The following is a 17,470-nucleotide window of genomic DNA, read 5'->3' on the forward strand; positions in this document are numbered from 1 at the left end:
GACATCAAGAGTTTTGGCTGTAAATTAAACTATTAGAGATTTGTACAACTACCCACTCCTGCCTTGGTTCCCTTCATTGACTCTCAAAGTCTTCCACACGTGCCTTCTGATTATTTTTTTAAGCAGTAACAACATTTCTTAGCCCAGCAGGTATATAAGTGACATCTCTTACAATCCGTGGCCTTAGCCACTTAAAAGGAAAAAGAAAAAGTTATCATCTGTTATTCTTGCATAAATATTATCTTCTTTTTTCCGAAAAAAGTTTCTGATTTAAGATTGATTCCAATTAATTAATAAATATAAATTGAAAAAAATCAGCCCATAGTTTTAATTAACATCCTGTTTTCCCCACAGGGGATAACCGTTCCCCATGGGGGGGTGCAGGAAGGGTAGCAAGAAAGAGGAGGAGAACATTGGATCCCTGTATATTTACAGAGGGCCTTGCTGAGTAGTCTCTGGAAATTTTCAGGCTTTTTTCCCATCTGAATTTTTGAAATGTGCCCACCTAATTGCGAGTAAAAGCAAAACAAGAAAAAAAAAGGAAAAAGAAAATAAAAGAACACTATCATCTATCTTTCTTAAAAATACTGTGTTTTGCACACAAACATTCATTGCTTTAAGAACATTTTAAAAAAAAAGACAGCCTGAAGTGCTTAAAATGTGTATGGACATGGTACAATACATGTATATATACACCCAGGAATGCAAATGCAATGTATATATACACATACAAGCATGTAGTCTCAGGACCTTGATGGAACTGGATATCCCACAGTGTACAACTACTGTACATCCAGTATGAAATGTCCTCTTCCATGGATGTAAGGACAGTCAACACCCCAAACTTCTCAAAAGTCTCTGAAGCCTGAACACCTTCGACCTCCTCAACCTCCGGCCTCCACCCCTGACTCCTTCATGGAGAATGTATCCAACCACAGACAGACTCTTTAAAGGCTCACACAAATGTCTTTGGTGTATGTGTCTATTTTTTAAAGGTACAAAATAATAATAATAATTATAATTATAATAATAAAAATAGCTATTTTGTGTGCTGTAGCAGTTCTTTTAAGCTCACATGAAGTGCAGCTCTTAACACCCCCCCTCACCCCCCCCAAAGAAAATACTTGTTAAATAAGGATTAGACAGGTCAAACACCATTGTAGTGCAAATAGGTAAACGATTAAAAAAAAACGACATTTACAAAATATAGAAATGTTTGGATCCAACAGATGGACAAACATATTCCTTTCAAGTATCTCTCCTTGAAGAAAATAAAAATTAATCAGGTTACTTCCAATACAAAAAAAGTCTCTCTTTTTTGTTCTCTCTCAGGTAAACAGTTTCAAACCTATTAGGTTGCATAGTTCTAAGATCATAAGCACCTTAACGAAATGTACTTGGTATTCTTTTGTTTGTTTTTGTCTTTGATCTTTTTACTCTTCTCATTCTTGGTCTCAATTTTCATTTTTTATGTTGGTTTTGTTGTTGTTGTTGTTGTTGTTTCTTTTTGTCTTGTAAAATGGTGCAGAAAAAAAAGAAAGTGTTGCTGCATTGTGTTGTTTGATCAGAATGTGTGTGTGTGTGTGTGTGTGTGTGTGCTGATTTACACACAGATTGTGTCCCACAGACACACCTATGACCTGGGTAATTGAGTGGGACTGGCCCTTTCAAACTCATGGCTTTCTAGACGTGATTTGGGTTATGCCAGGCTGCACTACTGCAGACTAGACAAGATTTGGAGGCTCACAAGGGAAATGCAGGGGTGAGGGGTGGGGGGGAGGAGAGGACAATACCCCATTTAAGCAACTGATGTCATCAGTTTGATTTTGGAAGAAATGAAAGGTACACAAATTCTCCATTTCCCTCCCAATCCCTGTCTCCTTCATTGCTTCATCTCTGAGCCCTGGACTACGGATTTTTCCCCCCATATCTTCCTTCATCTGTTTCATCAGATTTTGGGTTTTTTTTGTTTTTTTTTTAGTTTATGCTCTTTTTGTGGGTTTTTATTGTAGCTGTTGGGGTCTTTTTTTGTGGTTGGTGGTGGTGGGTTTTGTTGTTGATTTTTATTATCATTCTATTTGTTTGTTGTTTTGTGTTTTTTTTTCCTGGTTGTTTAACTCAGAAACCTTAAACATGTCTTCATGTTTGCCACTGTCTTCTCTGGACGCCTCTGGCTCCCTCTTCCCCCTCCCCAGGCCAGGCCGGGCTGCTTGTGGAAGCTAGGAGCAACCGCACTCCTCCACGATCATGTTCTGGATGTCCTTTTTGATGATGTTCTGCCCGTCGTCGTAGTAGAGCATGGACATGGGTCTCAGCTTGGTGGGCACGCAGCACGATTTGAGGTTGGCGAAGGGGCTGTGGCCCCGCATGCGGTAATGGTTGATGACCGTGGAGTGGAAGGACAGCGAGGAGCCCGAGGTGCCCGCGATGTGGCTGGGGCACTCGCCCTCGCAGTAGTTGGCATGGTAGCCCGAGGGCGCGATAATCCAGTCGTTCCAGCCGATGTCCTTGAAACTGACGAAGAACTGCTTCTTGCAGCAGATGTTGACCTTGCCATCACACTCCAGGCCCCGACGGCGCCGGCGGTGCGGGTGGTCTTCGGACTGGCGGGCCTGCAGCATGAGGAAGGGCCTGTGCGATTGCTCCTTCTCCTCCTCGGGGCCGCCCTCGCCTCCTCCTCCGTCCTTCCTCTTCCCCTCTCCGTCCTCCTCCTTCTTCTTCTTTTTGCCCAGGAGCACCAGGCTGGCGCCGCTCTCCTGGCACTGCTCGCAGGCAATCCGCACGTCTAGGGAGCTCTTGCCCTGGTCCAGCAAACGCTGGATGCTGCTGGACACCGGGAAAATGTGCCAGGTGCTCTTGCGAGCGTCCACCACCTTCTCCGACAGCAGGAGTTCACTGCGCTCCCCCTTGAAGCCCACCTCCTCGGCCTCATCGCCCGCGTCCACGCTGCCCAGCGGGCGTTTCTGCTGCTGAAACAGGCGGATGGTGACTTTGGTCCTGGTCCTGTTGGCCTTGGGGACTTTCAGGAAGAGCCAGATCTCAGCCCGTTCCACCACCGACAGGTCGCTGCCTTCCTTGGAGATCTCAAAGTGCAGCGTCTTCCGGGCTGTGCCTAGAGAGATAACACAGCAGAAGAGAACGCAGGGCCGTCTGTTAATGGCAGAGGACTGTGTTTGTTTGGTTTATTTGTTTGTGTTCCCATCACCTCACTAATTCCAGGCAAGCAAGAACCTCTGGTACCAACACCTTAAGTGAGCATCAGCAAATCACATCCCTGAGAGGCCGAAGCTCACTGGATGTGGCCATCCCTGTCCGGCAAGTTGTGACATTGTTAGATGCTCAAAGAGGAATCATTTCTGACCCGTGAAAGCTCTCTCCAATTCAGACTTCAGTGGCTGTCCAGAAAGTGTCTTTGGGACATAGCTACGCTCTATTTTTTTTTTATATGCCTGCATTTGAACCACAGAATCGAGCGGTTCCAAAAGAGAACTATGAAGTATAAAGTATTTCTTTCTTCTCTGACCTATACAAATAACATTTGCAGGCCTTTGTTTGTGGGGAGAGGGGGAAAGAGAGGTTGGCAGGGGTCCGGTGTCTGTTGACTGATTACTTCTTTGCCTCTGTTTTATTTTCTATAAAATAACAAGAATGGCTCACCTTCCTCTATGTGAAAAAACTTCCTGTAAACTCCTGCAGGTTTTGGAAATATCCTATCCTGTACTTCCTTGTGGGCTGCTCTGCTCTGTCACAGCCCCGCCTCTCTCCTGTCACACTTCCCCTCCATAACTTCCCACAAGGTGGTCTTCCTCCAGTCATCCACTGAGCAGCTAAAGGATACTTTCCCCCCAATGGGAGTGGGATCAGGAGACATGCCCCTTGCTGCCTCTCCCGGCTCCCAACTGTGCCCAGAGCTGCCCCAACTGGGGGCTCCGCCAGAACTGTGCTCCGCATTCAACTCCACTCTGGCTCTCGGGTAGCCCTGCCTCTCACCTGCAGGGGCGACAGAGGAACACCTACCATTCCCGCTACCTAGAAGATTCTGCCCCACACCTTCATGGCGCTGACCTCAAATATGGACCACGCTTCCTCGCAAAGCCATCCCTTCTATTTCCTCTCTGACGATCCCCAGATTCGGATACTGAAGGTCTGAAGTCTTTGGCTGTTTCCCTGACATAATTCAGTGATTAACACGGAGTAGGTAATTGCTTTGATTACTGTTTGCAAAATGGAGGCAGCCTTTGCATGGAGTTATATTTAATTAAGAGAGCCACCCCCTACCTCATAATCCCCTCATTTTTGGCTTTTCTATCTTTAGAGCATACCAGGTAAGCTCAAAACTCTCTCAAATAGCAACAGCTTCTCACCTAACATAGGTGGGGAAGTTTCTGCTTTGGTACAGGCACCACCCCAGTTCTATCTAAGCCTAACTTTAGAAAGCTGCCTCTTTCTCTTTTCATAGTGAGCACCTATATATTTAATGTGCAGCATCCTTTACTATCAGAAGCAGGTAGCTATGGGCCAGGCAAGGTGAGTAATAGGCCTTAACTCGGGGCCTCATGCTTTTTCTTAGCTTTCTTGCTCAAGGCTTGGTGCTCTACCACTTGAGCCACTCCTTCACTTCTGGACTTTTGCTAGTTAGTTGGAGATAAGAGTCTCACACATTTTTCTGCCCCCAGTGGCTTGGAACCAGGATCCTCAGATCTCAGCCTCCTGAGTAGCTAGGATAACAAGCACCCAGCCCAGACTAGAATTCTTAATTCATCAAATATTTTCCATCTGTCTGGCTAGTACTTGAAGATACAAAGAAACAAGTCCTTTTTCACCTAACTCTAGACCTTGTACTTACAGGTGCAAGTCACAGATCCTGGGTACTATGACTAGTACTTACAGGGTGTCTGCTAGTCACAGATTCCAGGTTCTGTGCCTTGTCACAGATCCTGGGCACTGTGCCCAGTACTTACAGGGGGTCTGCTAGTCATAGATCCTGGGAATAGTGTCTCAAACTTAACAGGGAGTCTGCTAATCACAGATCCTAGGTACAAATCTGAGAACAATCTTTAAGATGTCCATCTTGGACACCCCGCTCCCCGGGAGAATGTCCTTGCTTGGATGTCTATAGCTGACAGAAATCCAGCCGCACATATCTGGAGACCCTGGGATGTTTACGGTACTATAAATTTTAGGCACAGTTTCAAGTTCTCTGCAGCAGAAGGCAGGCTTTCCTGTGCATGGCACACTGTCGATTCTGTTCTTAATTTAACACACTCCGCACACGATGATGGTGATAGTAGTGGATGCACAAAGACCAGGACCAAGAGGGTGGCATGTGGGCCCACGGGGTCCCTGGCATTGCTCTATAGGCCTGCCACCATGACAGCCATGGTGTCTGGGAGTGTTTCCTATTCTGACCTCACCTCGGGACTCAGGCCAGAGTTGAACTGTATAATCGAGAGGAGTTTATGATTTCATAGAAATCAGAGAGGGGGTAGGGAGTAAGGAAAGCATCCTCCTGTTAAGAAACAGGATGACTTTGAACAAAGTGAGTCCCACAATGCCTTTTGATAAGAAACGGAGGACTTTTTGTTTTGTTGTTTGTTTATGTCTGTTTGCTTATTTTTTAACAAAGGGAAAGATTCTGGCAGAATGTCATCATTCTATCTAAGATGGCAGCCAGCGGCAGATTTTAAAGGTGCTGGGATCCAGAAGGTGGAGGCCAGAGGGAAAGGTGAAAGATCAGTTTCCAACCTAGGCCACAGGCCTGAAGGAGTATGTAGTGGGGTCACATCCCAAAGGGGCACCTTTGCCCTTGCCCTGGCCCTTTTTGCCCTTCCCTATCCTGGCTATCCCCATATTTCCTTCTGTTTCTAAGCATAACAACTTGGAAACACTAAAACCACCACACAAGGTATCACTCTGCAGGCTGAGCCAGAGTGGCTGCTGATTTTGAAAAGCCAGAGGGTGCAGGGTTGGCTTTTGCTTTTCTAAGAAAGAGCACCTGAACGTGCTCACATGGGGAAGGAATACCTGCACTGCACCTCCCAGTGTCTAACAGGGGGTTGAGGAAGGGGAACACACTAAGGAACTCCCCAGGAATACACCCAGAGTTCAGGGTGGGAATGAGGGAAGATTCATGGGAGAACGATGACTAGAACAAGTAACACTCTGCATGCAAACGGCTACTGGAGGACCAGCAAGGTGGAAGTCCTGGGCCGCAGTCCCACAGCCTGCACAACTGCCAGCCCCTCAGTTCCCAGGATTCTAATGCGAGCTCTAGCCCCACCCCTTCTCCACCAGCAGCTGTACTCTGAGGCAAATGATTTAGTGTTCCTGACAGAGGATTGTACAAAAACAGCACTCATTAGAGGGGGCTCAAGCTGTCAGGTGCTGTTACATTAAGATCAGAGAGTCATCCGAAAACGACTCTCAGGCTGGTCTGGCTGGTCATTAATGGGCTGGCATGAGCCGTGTGTTGTGGGCCAGTCCCGAGTCTGATGTATGCATCTCTGTAATGATCTGGACCAAAAGCCAGTTCATTGTGCCTGCCTGCTTTCTCTCTCCCCCATATTTCTGACATTTGGATTTTCCCCTTGCTAATTGACATTCCCGTCGCCTCCTTCTCTCGCTGTCCATTTCTGGAACTGCTGTTTGTACATTGCATGATATTTTATCAGGGGGTGGGGGGGGGATAAAACTGAGATCCACTTTCACGAAAGTGCTGTTGCCTTACTGCTCAGAAGGACAGGGGCAAGAGAGAGATTCAAGTCTTCCTAATGTCTACCTCATGTGCAGGTACATTTTATTTACAAGTTCTATTGTATTCTTATTTAAGCAGTGCATATCTATCTATATTTTCTTTCATCGTAGAAGTGGGTGGGGAGAACGAGGTGGGTGAAAGCTACCATGGAAATAGTGGTTATCAGGGCTGTTGGTTTCAGAAATATATTACAATCCTCAAATTTCCTGGAGATTAAAAAAAATCTAATAATAACTAGTCCATTGATTCTCTGCCCTGGGAATGGCACACCGCAATATTATTGTCAGGGTACCCCATGCTGGGGCTCTCCAGGTATCACCATTTGCAAAATGGAAGAGGTTCAGGATCAATTTCTAATCCGTCTCAGATTTGATTTCAATATCAAGTGCTCTGAAATCCTGACATGGAATTCTTCCCAGAATTCTGCAAGAGCAAGAAGGATCACAGTGGGCACTGGTGTGGACTAGGGTTTTGAGCTACGCAGCGAGCACCGCTTTCTTCCCAAACCTTCCATTACCTAGTTAGTCTCTGATGATATTCTTTTTACCCCTTGGCTATTTTTTTTTCCTTCTGAAGGTTCCTCTGCCCCCTTGCTCAAGGCTTTCCATGAGCAAGACGTGTATCACAGCCTGCTCTGCCTGAGTAATTGACTCAGACAATCCCACGCGCACCCACCTGGGTGATAATAGTGCATGCATCACCTAAACCCCTGTGAGTCCAGCGGACTCACACCAGAGAGAGAGAAATGGTACCAAGAAATACAAAATTTTAAAAGAGAGAGAGAGGGATAGATTTGGGACTTTGAGGGGGGATATATTTGCAATGTTATCTAGTGGGAACATTAGACGGAGGGAAGGTTGTCCAAGCTGGAAAGAAAGGTCATTTTCTTTTGCTTTCAGACTTTTTCCATAACTCAATCTTGTAAGATATGCCAAGGGTTAAGCAGCCAAGCCCCCAGTACATTAAGATGCAAATGCTACTCAACACCCCAAAGATCAGTATTTCAGATTTTCTGGTATAGACAGATCTCCCCCCCACACCTCTCCCCTCTCTCCCTCCCTTCCTCCCCTCTCTCTCTTTCTCTTTCTCTCTCTCTCCCCCTAGTGAAATTAGCAATGCTCTTGTACAGTGTTTTGATTTGATTGGGTTGAGTTTTTCTTGCCAGGGTCCTGGTAAAAGCAAGCTGTCCTTTGCTATCTATATACGTCATAACTATGGCTCTTTGTCAATGTGGAAAGTTGGGCTGTATACTTAAGCTTACTACAGAAGCAGAGGGGGGCAGGAAGCCTTGCTGTAAAAATGCATCTGTGACTTTAATTCTCCATCCGCCATCATGATGATACAGTCAATGGTGGCAGCAAACACTGCCATGCACTGTGTGAGTGTGTGTGTGTGAGAGAGAGAGACAGAGAGACAGAGAGAGAGAGAGAGACAGAGAGACAGAGTCAGAGACAGGGAGAGACAGAGAGAGCAGCTTCCAGAAGCTTCTGCAAAAGGTAGCAAGGCAGGTCTTTAATAATACCGACCTACAGTAAAGGATCTTGCCCACAGTAGAACTACAGCTTGCATTATAAAAATTATCTTAGTTATTTTTCTTTTAAAAATATTTAGCCTTAAAACCTCTCCTTAGGATCCATTATTGAATTTTTGTAAAGGTCCAGCTACATGCTTTACCCACACCTCTTTTGATTAAAAAGGTTAATTATATTAACTAACCTTGGGGAAGGGTCTCAACTTCAACAAACAAACAAAAATATAGAATCATTTCTCAAGCAAGACCCACCCCACAGGATTTCACAGATTTCTTGAAAGTTCCTGAGAACTTTTACACTTTTGATTTGAGACCTAGCTAGGAATCAGTCTAGTATGAATATTTCTGAACTACAGCTATGAGAGCAGGCTCCAGTAATTTTTTTTAAGCAGAAGAGGAGCCAAGATAAATATGTATTTTTTATGCGAAGTGCCTGGGAAGATAGAACTCCAGTTCTTCAAACATGAAAATGGCATTTCTACCCTGATATATCCACCAACTCCACGACAGTATACATGCTTCTTTCATAATGATGATGATAATAATAATAATAACAAAAACCTAGCAGTCTCTTTCCCCATCTTCCCTCCTGCACTATTTCTCTCCACACCCTCTCTTTAGAAACAACCCACCCTCCATAGCCGAACTCCACGCTCCTACCAAGCATTAAACACATAGCCTTAAAAAAAAAAAAAGAAAGAAATTCTCCCTGTTCAAAGTTATTTGTCATTGTGTCACTGGGGAAATGTGTTGATAAGGCAGGCAAACTACACAACAGAATCAAGGGAGATGGAAGATGGGGTGGTTTTGGTTGTTTTTGTTATGTTTTTAAACCCAGGCAATCGTAATATGGAGACACTCAAATCTGTATTTCTGATGATTCACAGTCACATTTCGCTGCTTTGTTTGATTTTGAAATTTCACCCCTCTCCCTTCCATAGAACTCTGGAATGTTTGCGTAGATCCTCATCCACGCTCCCTGCTTCCTCGCCTTCCTTCTTATGTGATGTATTACAAGTGCTCCTGGGTCTCACATCCCATAAAAATCCTAACTTTTGAGAAAGATGAGGGGGGGGCGAGCAGGAAGTAAGTGATCATCACTAAGGGTAGGGAGCTGCAGAGTGAGGCTGGGAATAGGCACCATCGCCTTTCCCAGATTTTGTGCCACACAGCAAAACTCTTTGGAATGCGCCCTCTTGTGGCCAATTTTTACCCATCATTCAGAGAATGTATGTGCAAAGCCCCTTAAAGGTTGAGTGAGGGGCGATTCGCGGGCAAGTTCAGGAGACAGCTGGGGAATGGAGCTGTGAACGTCAACGACACCTTGAGAGGGTCTTTCTTTGGGGGTAGGGGGAAACAGTTATTTATCCAGGCAAGCCTTCCTAGACTCTCCTCGGGCAGTGCGCATTTCTAACTCAAATCTTCTGTACAAATTATCCTCCAAGAGGGGAGATTTATGAGTCGCTTTTAGCAACAACTAAGCTAGGGGAGCATTATCTATTTTTTGCATATTTGCCTTTCTTTCTTGATCCTTTCTAGAATAAGAACCATCACTTGCTAAGTTAGTTATGAGAATAAGAATGAGATATGGCAGCTGGGGCCGACTGGGCAATATACTGTTATTGTACGCGGATTGATCAGCTACTAAAAGAATGTAAAAGTCAAAATAAGATCAAATAAAATACATCAGCCAAGAAAGCCTATGACTTTAATCTCACTGATAATTAAAGTCATCGTGGATTCGGCTTCACTCACCTTACTACCTTTCCTTTGAGGACAAGACTCAGTATAAATGTTGAGGATTTGGACTGGCCATTTATGAGGATCAAACTAACCTTGGGGGAGAAATGTGAGGTGATATCTATAGAATAGAAAAGCACTTTTTATTTGTGGGAATACATTTCAGAGAGTCTTAGAATGATGAGTCCTCGCTGCTTAGCCAGTAATAACTCAGTGTCTCAACTTCTCAAAGTTGGGGGGCTTTCTACATAAGCACAATAAGACACACATTCAGGTCAAAGGTTTCAAGACCTTTTCACTTTTGTATTTCTCTCACTGTGACACTGTGATGGCAATGGATTTGTTAGATTTATTCAGCAGTCAAGTAGAGAGAAGGCCAAATTAAGCATCAGCTAAGGGAGGAATCTTCAGGTGGGAAGGCCCCGTCTAGTGTATGTTCATGGTTAACATTTATTCTATGTTGTGCAAATAGTTACAAAGAAGAGAAAAATGCATGCCCTTTTTCTGTCTCCAAAGACCTTGACTTTTCACATAGTTGGAATGATACTAAAGTTGAATTATTCCAAAAGCCACAAGATAGATCTTTGCTATTCACTTTGGTATAGTCACTATAGTTATTTAGATGGTAAGTGCATTTCCTGGGTAGGTGAAGCCAATAGCAAAGTGCTTGCCTGGTGTTCTTCTAGGAGACTGTCATGAAAAGGATGAAATGATACCAATTCAACTTGAAATTGACCTGTGCAACTTCTCAGAGGAGAGAAATTAAGTAATTACAATAAATCCCTCCAAAAACTCCAAAGTGAAGGTGCTCCACTAGGAGTAGACTTCCAGCACAGACGCTCGGCTGCAGTCAACTTGCAAGGCCAATCAATCACCTTTTAAAAAAAAATAATTCATTTTTTCTCATGGGGGCCACAAAACTAACAAGACCCCCTGTAAGTGCCAAGAAGCCTGGCACTGAGGAGAAGGTCATAGGTAAGACAGAGAATGTACACGGTCTAATTTTCACTGCCAAGTCTCTAAGTGCCAAGAGAATGCTTTTCTATACCAACCCAGGACATTGGAAGGAAGGACATCTTGCCAGTGTCCAAGGCACGCTTAAAAGTGGTCAGAGGCACAGATCTATTTAGCACAGGATCACTTAAAACCCGTTGACCAGGACTGCATAGGAAGCCAGCCTAGGTGAGAGTTGCTGTACAAAACCAACCACCTTTCTCGGGTCCAGGGAGGAACAGAATCTCTGGCCCAATGTTCTAAGTTCTTCCCGATCTCTCTGCCGCGAAAGACTGAGGAAAACTAGGTGAGCAACTTGAAAACTCCAGCTTCCCATTTTCCCTCCATAAGCTCCAAGAGATCAGGTCACAAGGGGTAGGGCAGGGGGTCACCTCCAGTTACAGCATCCTTTCTTTTCAGGATTAAGGATAGAAAGTCTTTCCCTAAACCAGAGACACTTGTAGGGAGAGAGCTAATTTGGAGAGCCAACTGTGTGTCCGCTCCTCCCCTATTAAATAAAAGGATATCCAGGTCTTATGAACATGGTTTTCATGAAAACAATTTCTGAGTCAACAGGTTTTCAGGATTGGAAATTCTGAATGTTGCCTTGTTTATAGCACTGTGGCAAACTTTGAAACAAAATGCTGCGTAGTCTTAGCACATACTTTCCCAGCCATATGCTTTGCCCACCCCCAGCCCCTCAAAAAAAACCCATGATATTCTTTTCAAATGGGACTGGCAAAAGATCTGGTTCTTTAGCCTGGCATTACCACGGCTGGCATAATGATGGAGGTATCATCTATTATTATCATATTATTAACACATCTGCCTGCCTAGCCGGCTTGGGCTAGTTTGCAGGCAGGGAGATGTCTGAGCCCCCAGCCCCTAAGAAGTAGAAACATAGAAACAGAGTGGCTACCCATCCATGACCCATACTTCTGGTAGGTCCTTTCTCCTCTGCAACAGGTTACTGTGGTCCTGAGCCAATGGTTCGAATGTACTTCTAACATCTCTTCCTCTTCAGGACTGGGGGAGAGCGGAGCAGAGTTATCTAAGAGTGTTTTGTCAAGGTTGCATTCCTTGGCAGAGTCTTTAGTAACTTTACAAAACATCAAAAGTTAGGATTTGTGGAGGGAGAGGCTCTTGGGGCTTTTGATTGTTGTTGTTATTATTATTATTCAGAAAGGCAAAGACAGCTTCTCCAAAGTGTCTCCCGCTTGGATGTTTACCACCCTCCCAGTATCTCCCTGCTGCCTAGTTTGTACTGTGCACACACAGATAACTAGAAAGGTAAAATGACTGTCCCCAGTAATGCCCTGATCTCCCAATGCCCTGCCTTGGTCTGTGGCCAAGAACCTAGGTGAGATCGTTACTGGGGAAGGGTTAAGAAAGGGAGTTCCTCTGTGCCCTTCAGCTCGTTCAGTGGCAGGCGCTAGCTCTCTCCCCTTCCTCTCCTCTCTCTCTCTCTCTCTCTCTCTCTCCCTCTCTCCCCCCCAACCTTCCAGTAGAAACTTCGGATGGGGTTCCTCCTCCAAGGGGAGCTACTTCACCCCCCTGGCCGCCCCCCCCCCCCCCCTCAGTGCCTGAAAATGCCCAACTTTCACCCAACCGCTCAGATCCGGTTCCCAGGGCCGGGGACACCCCCCAACCCCCCCCCCACCCGCCGCCCCGAAACCCTCTGCCTACCAGCTCCAGACTGACCCCAGGAACGGCCTGCCTGCCCGCTTCGGCTGTGACAGGCTGAGCCGCAGCCACAGGGGGTGCGGATCCGGGTGCTGGGGACCAGGGTCTCTCCGCCTGCCCACCGGGACCCCCGCCATCGCCCGCCCTCCCGGAGCCTCCTAACCCCCGGCAGACACTCCCCGGCCGGGCTGCCGGGCTGCGGGGGGGCGGGGGGGAAGGCGAGGGTCCCGGCCCCCTCCCCGCCCTCGCGGCCGGCCGGTGCCCGCACCCACCTGACTCGGCGAAGGTGATGACCTCGGAGGTCTGCTCCATGAGTTCATTCATCTCCGCCCGGCGCCCGATGTCGTCCTCGATCTCCACGTACCCATTCTCGCCCACTTTGCCCACATGCAGTTTGCGGATGGCGTTCAGGAGCGCCGCCTTGGGCACCGGCTGGCTCACATCGGGTCTCTTCTTCAAGTGGAGCATATTGAGAATGTGTCTCTTGACGGCTTCCACCATCTCGGGCTGGGCGCTGGGTAGATCCTTGGGGAGGGAGGCCAGCGCGCAGGACGGGCAATCGGGGTTTGCACCATGGCCCCCGGAGCCCGGGGTCGGAGAACTCCTCACTATAATCCAGCAACTTGCCAACAGAAATCCTCGCAGCCAGAGCAAGGGCATCCTGCCGGCCGAAGTTGTCGTGGGGCCGTCCAAGGCCCTGCGTCCCACTCACCTCCGCGCGAGGGTGGGGATTGTTATCTGGGGTTGGGTTTTTTTTCCCCTCTCTGTCTCTCTCTCTCTCTCTTTCTCTCTCTCTCTCTCCCTCTGTCCTCTCCTCCTCCTCTCTCTCCTTCTCCTCTTCGGCAAATTCTCTGGAAGAAGAAGCAAAAAGTTTTCTGTGAAGTTGTCTTTGCAGGTTCCCTCTCTGAGCGCAGCCACTGCTGTCCGGTTGTGCCTGTCAGAGAGCAGAGTTCTGACTGTCTCCGAGTAAAAGAGAAGGAGGGAGGGAGGGAGGGAGGGAGGGAGGGAGGGAGAGAGGGAGGGAGGGAGGGAGGGAAGGAGGGAGGGAGGGAGAGACAGGGTGTGGGGGGGAACAGAGACAGGGAGAGAATGGGAGGGAGAGAGACAAGGAGAGGGAGAGAGAAGAGAGAGGGAAAGGGGGAAGGGAGAGGGGAGGAGAGGGGAGAGAGAGAGAGGAGAGAGAGAGAGAGAGAGAGAGAGAGAGAGAGAGAGGATTGGCCCCAAGTGAGTGAGTGAGCACAGAGGGAGGGAGTTTGTCGGTGAGTAAAGCGTTGATGGGAGGGAGGGAGAGAGGGAGGGAGGGAGGGAGGGAGGGAGGGGGAGGGACAGGCGGTTTTCTGACAGTCTGCCTTCCTTCTGCTCCTAGCTGCCTCTAAAACACCTCTCATCAAATACCACCAGTCTCCTGAGTTCCAAGTTCCCCTCTACAATAAATCCTCCACGTTTGCCTCACTTCTGCAGCTTGGGAGATTGCTTTTGCTTTTGCTTTCTCTCCCAGCCCTCTGGCTTTACCTTCTTCCTTGTTTGTTGGGGGTGGGGGGTGGGCAGTGGTGGTACACAAACACACCAAATGCTCCCTGTCTCCCTGCGTGCCTGCCCCCATTAGCTTAGTTTCACCGGGCCAGGCTAGCCTCTGCCCTTGGCTGGGGGCGAGGGGGGCCCTGGAGGGAGGAGGAGACAGACAGGTGGGTGGAGAGGGGTGCACAGGTAGCTGGAGTTGGGGTCCCACACTTCCTCCCTGCATAGTTGGGGCCGGGGTCCCGCTGATTTCTCTGCTTGCTGGAATGTGGAAACTTTCCTTTGCCCCCCATTCATTCCTATTGAAATGCTCAAGGTAGTCTATGCAGGGCTGGCATCTGAGCTGGAGCAGGCAACTCAGAAGAACTTTTGCTGGGGGTCCTACAGTATATTCTACTTTTCTCAACTTAGTGGTAGCTCAGCAAGATATTAAAATATCTATGAGACCAGTAGCCATCTAATTCTACAAGCTCCAGTTACAAAAGGAGGTGATTTTCCTTCTCTTGTTCACTGCCCATTCTGTAACACACACACACACACACACACACACACACACACACACACACACACGAGAACCTGCCATTGCTTGCCCCCAGATAAATGATCACAGATAAAACACAAAATTCATCTCCCACATTCTTTCATGAAAAGAGTGTACTCTTACGACTTGAGTAACTGGCCCTATGGGAAAAGACTCTAAACTACATTGTCAAATTATTTGTCTCTGTCATGTGATCGTTTGCTAGCTTGCACCCCGCCTTTGCTTTCCAGAGCCCCATGTTCAACACAGCTTGCTTAACTGATTTCTTTCTCCCTCAGAGATTTAAAAAAAAAAAAGAATGGATTTTAGTATTCATCAAACAAGAAAAATGTGCAATTTTTAAACAATGCTTTTCTAAAGCTTTTTGAGAAAAGAATTCCTTAACCCCCTCTGTTTTTCCCCTTATTTTATTACTTTCATCATCTTGCAGAAGTATCTTTAATGGTGGGGAGGGGGTTCCATCTGTGAGGGCTTCCTTGTCTCTGTTTCTTTCTCATACATAAACCCTCTTAGTTGGAGATACAGGCCGTTTCTAGGCAGTAGGCTCCTAGCATTTTATTCCAACTATGCAGTTTAGACAGGAAAGAGTTAATATGTATCATTACTACAAGCCCCTATGAGATGTGAGTACAGGGGAGGAGAGAGACAGACAGACAGACAAAGAATTGTGGCACTGAGTTAGAATTACAATTTGGTCAGGTAGCAATGCTTTTTTTTCAATTCCTATCTCCTGTCTCCTTTGAAAAAAAATCAAAAGTAAAAAAAGTAACTATATGGCACACTTTGTTACAAGTGTTGGCTCCTGGAACATCACATTATTCAGCTATTCCTGATAACACTGTCCACTTGATCATCACAGGGAAAGGATAGGGCAAGTATTTACATCCTAATGGTTTAGTAAAGTAGCTCCATGCTAACAACATCAAGCCACCTCTTGAGGAGGTTCAGATACAGAATCCCAAAGCATTCTGTTGACTAATTTAAGTTTTTACAAGGCAGTCTGAAATAGAAGGAAAAGTTTCCCGACTCTAAACAACTCAAGAGCCTTCATAGTAGCATCTGGATAAAAGCAACTTATCAATATTTGGATTGTCTCCGCATGTGAGTATGTGTGTGTTCCCTAGATTTGCTATTTGGCAAATGGAACTCTTAAAAATAGCTTTCTTTCTGGCATATGTATTTGTATATATGTGCTGAGAGAGTTGTATAAACACATAATCTATTCGCATGCTCTAGGACCATTAAAAATCAAAATCCACAGTATTAACCTGCTGGAATAAGAGGAAAAAAATATTTTAACAAATCACAAATGCCCCCCTGGAAGTCTGCATAAGTTGGAAAAGTACTTCTCCTAGCCATAAGCAAGAATGAAAAAGCTTTACCTCTCCTGAGCCCTCCGGTTCACCGGGCCAGCTCTGGTGTCATGTGGTAAGAGCTGTGGGAGTTCTTCATGGCCTTGGCACTGGCAAGTTTTATACTGTACTACTTATTTGTACCCTCACACATTGGTACCTTTCAAAAGAGAAGGGCTGGGCTTTGCTTGGGATTGGCTGAATTCCTTGTGACATCACTGGATGACTCGTTCCGTGGGGTGAGACATTTCATAACTTATTATCTAATGGAAATCCCTTTTGGCTTTTGAGACACTGAATGGCCCACTGACACCTCTGGCTGTGATGAGTCTATCTTTTACTAAAAGAAGTAAATAAATACATGTAATTAATTACTTTTTAAAAATTGCAGTGCAACAGTTAGAGCTCTAAGAGTGTCCAACTTGTACTTTCTAACCAGTCATGCAGGGGTACCTGAGTTGTTTTATGTCCTTGCAGAAAACGTGTGACTTTATGAACTTGCCTTTTATTGGCAAAGTTATTTGATGGTGTCCTTTTTTTCTTACAGTGGAAAGACAATTCCTAATGTGCTTTCGAGGGTTTCTAATTTTGTTATTATTTTTAATAAGCTATTTCACTGAGAAAGAAATAAGCAAATATGTAACCCCCATACCACAATAACGTGCCCACCATCGTGGCCCTCTTATAATTCCAACTGGAAATTGAATGGCTCCTTTATAAATCATTTATTACCAAGAACCTGGGAAATAGTCACTGTCTGCCAGGGAACACTCTACATGATATGCCCAGCAATTTAGAATCCCATCCTAAGTTACTAAAAAATACTAGCATTGTTGTTGTTATCATCTTTTATGAAACCATAACTTCAAGTCATAGGATTTTTAAATTGTTAGAGATACCACATGATTAGTGAAAAAAGAAAAATAATAAGTGAACATTTGGAGGGGGTAATCTTAGGTTGGGAGGGGTAGGGACACTGGCCAATCTTAGGAGGATCACCAGGTGGTAAGGAATCCTTAGACAAGCAGATAGAAGAAGGGTGGTTTGAAAGAAGATAGATAGATAGATAGATAGATAGATAGATAGATAGATAGATAGATAGATAGATAGATAATCTGAAGCCCGCTGAGCCAGCTTCTCAGGACAAGTTGGGTGAAATGTGCAAATGTTAGAAGCTAATGGAAGCCATCCCACAGATATGTTGTTTTGTAGACAGGATTTAACATGCATAAAATAAACTTTTCACTGTGCCCACAAGCAAACTAGAGAGGCTCTGGGCTCCTCATGTGTGTGGTTGGAGCAGATTCCATTTTGGACAGCAGAACCTGGGGCTGTCAGGGTCTCTCTGGACTAGATAG

The 17,470-nt window shown here is 45.9% G+C and overlaps 1 protein-coding gene across 1 annotated transcript; it reads right to left on the reverse strand.

The window, feature by feature from the left end:
- Positions 1-2,110: 2,110 nt before the first annotated feature.
- Inhba (inhibin, beta A) lies at positions 2,111-13,377 on the reverse strand. The gene is made up of 2 exons (XM_013033016.1): positions 12,974-13,377; positions 2,111-3,112 (listed from the first exon to the last, which is right to left on the reverse strand). Exons 1-2 carry the CDS (start codon positions 13,359-13,361, stop codon positions 2,220-2,222), a joined length of 1,281 nt encoding a protein of 426 aa, XP_012888470.1. The 5' UTR covers positions 13,362-13,377; the 3' UTR covers positions 2,111-2,219.
- Positions 13,378-17,470: the final 4,093 nt, after the last annotated feature.

The sequence above is a fragment of the Dipodomys ordii genome, unplaced genomic scaffold, assembly GCF_000151885.1.
Source record: "Dipodomys ordii isolate 6190 unplaced genomic scaffold, Dord_2.0 Scaffold161, whole genome shotgun sequence".
NCBI classification, from domain to species: domain Eukaryota; kingdom Metazoa; phylum Chordata; class Mammalia; order Rodentia; family Heteromyidae; genus Dipodomys; species Dipodomys ordii.

Coding starts and splice junctions, on each gene's coding strand:
- Inhba (XM_013033016.1), bottom strand. CDS start 13,361: ATGCCCTTGCTCTGGCTGCGAGGATTTCTGTTGGCAAGTTGCTGGATT. Junction 3,113..12,973: donor CATCACCTTCGCCGAGTCAG/GTGGGTGCGGGC, acceptor TTATCTCTCTAG/GCACAGCCCGGAAGACGCTG.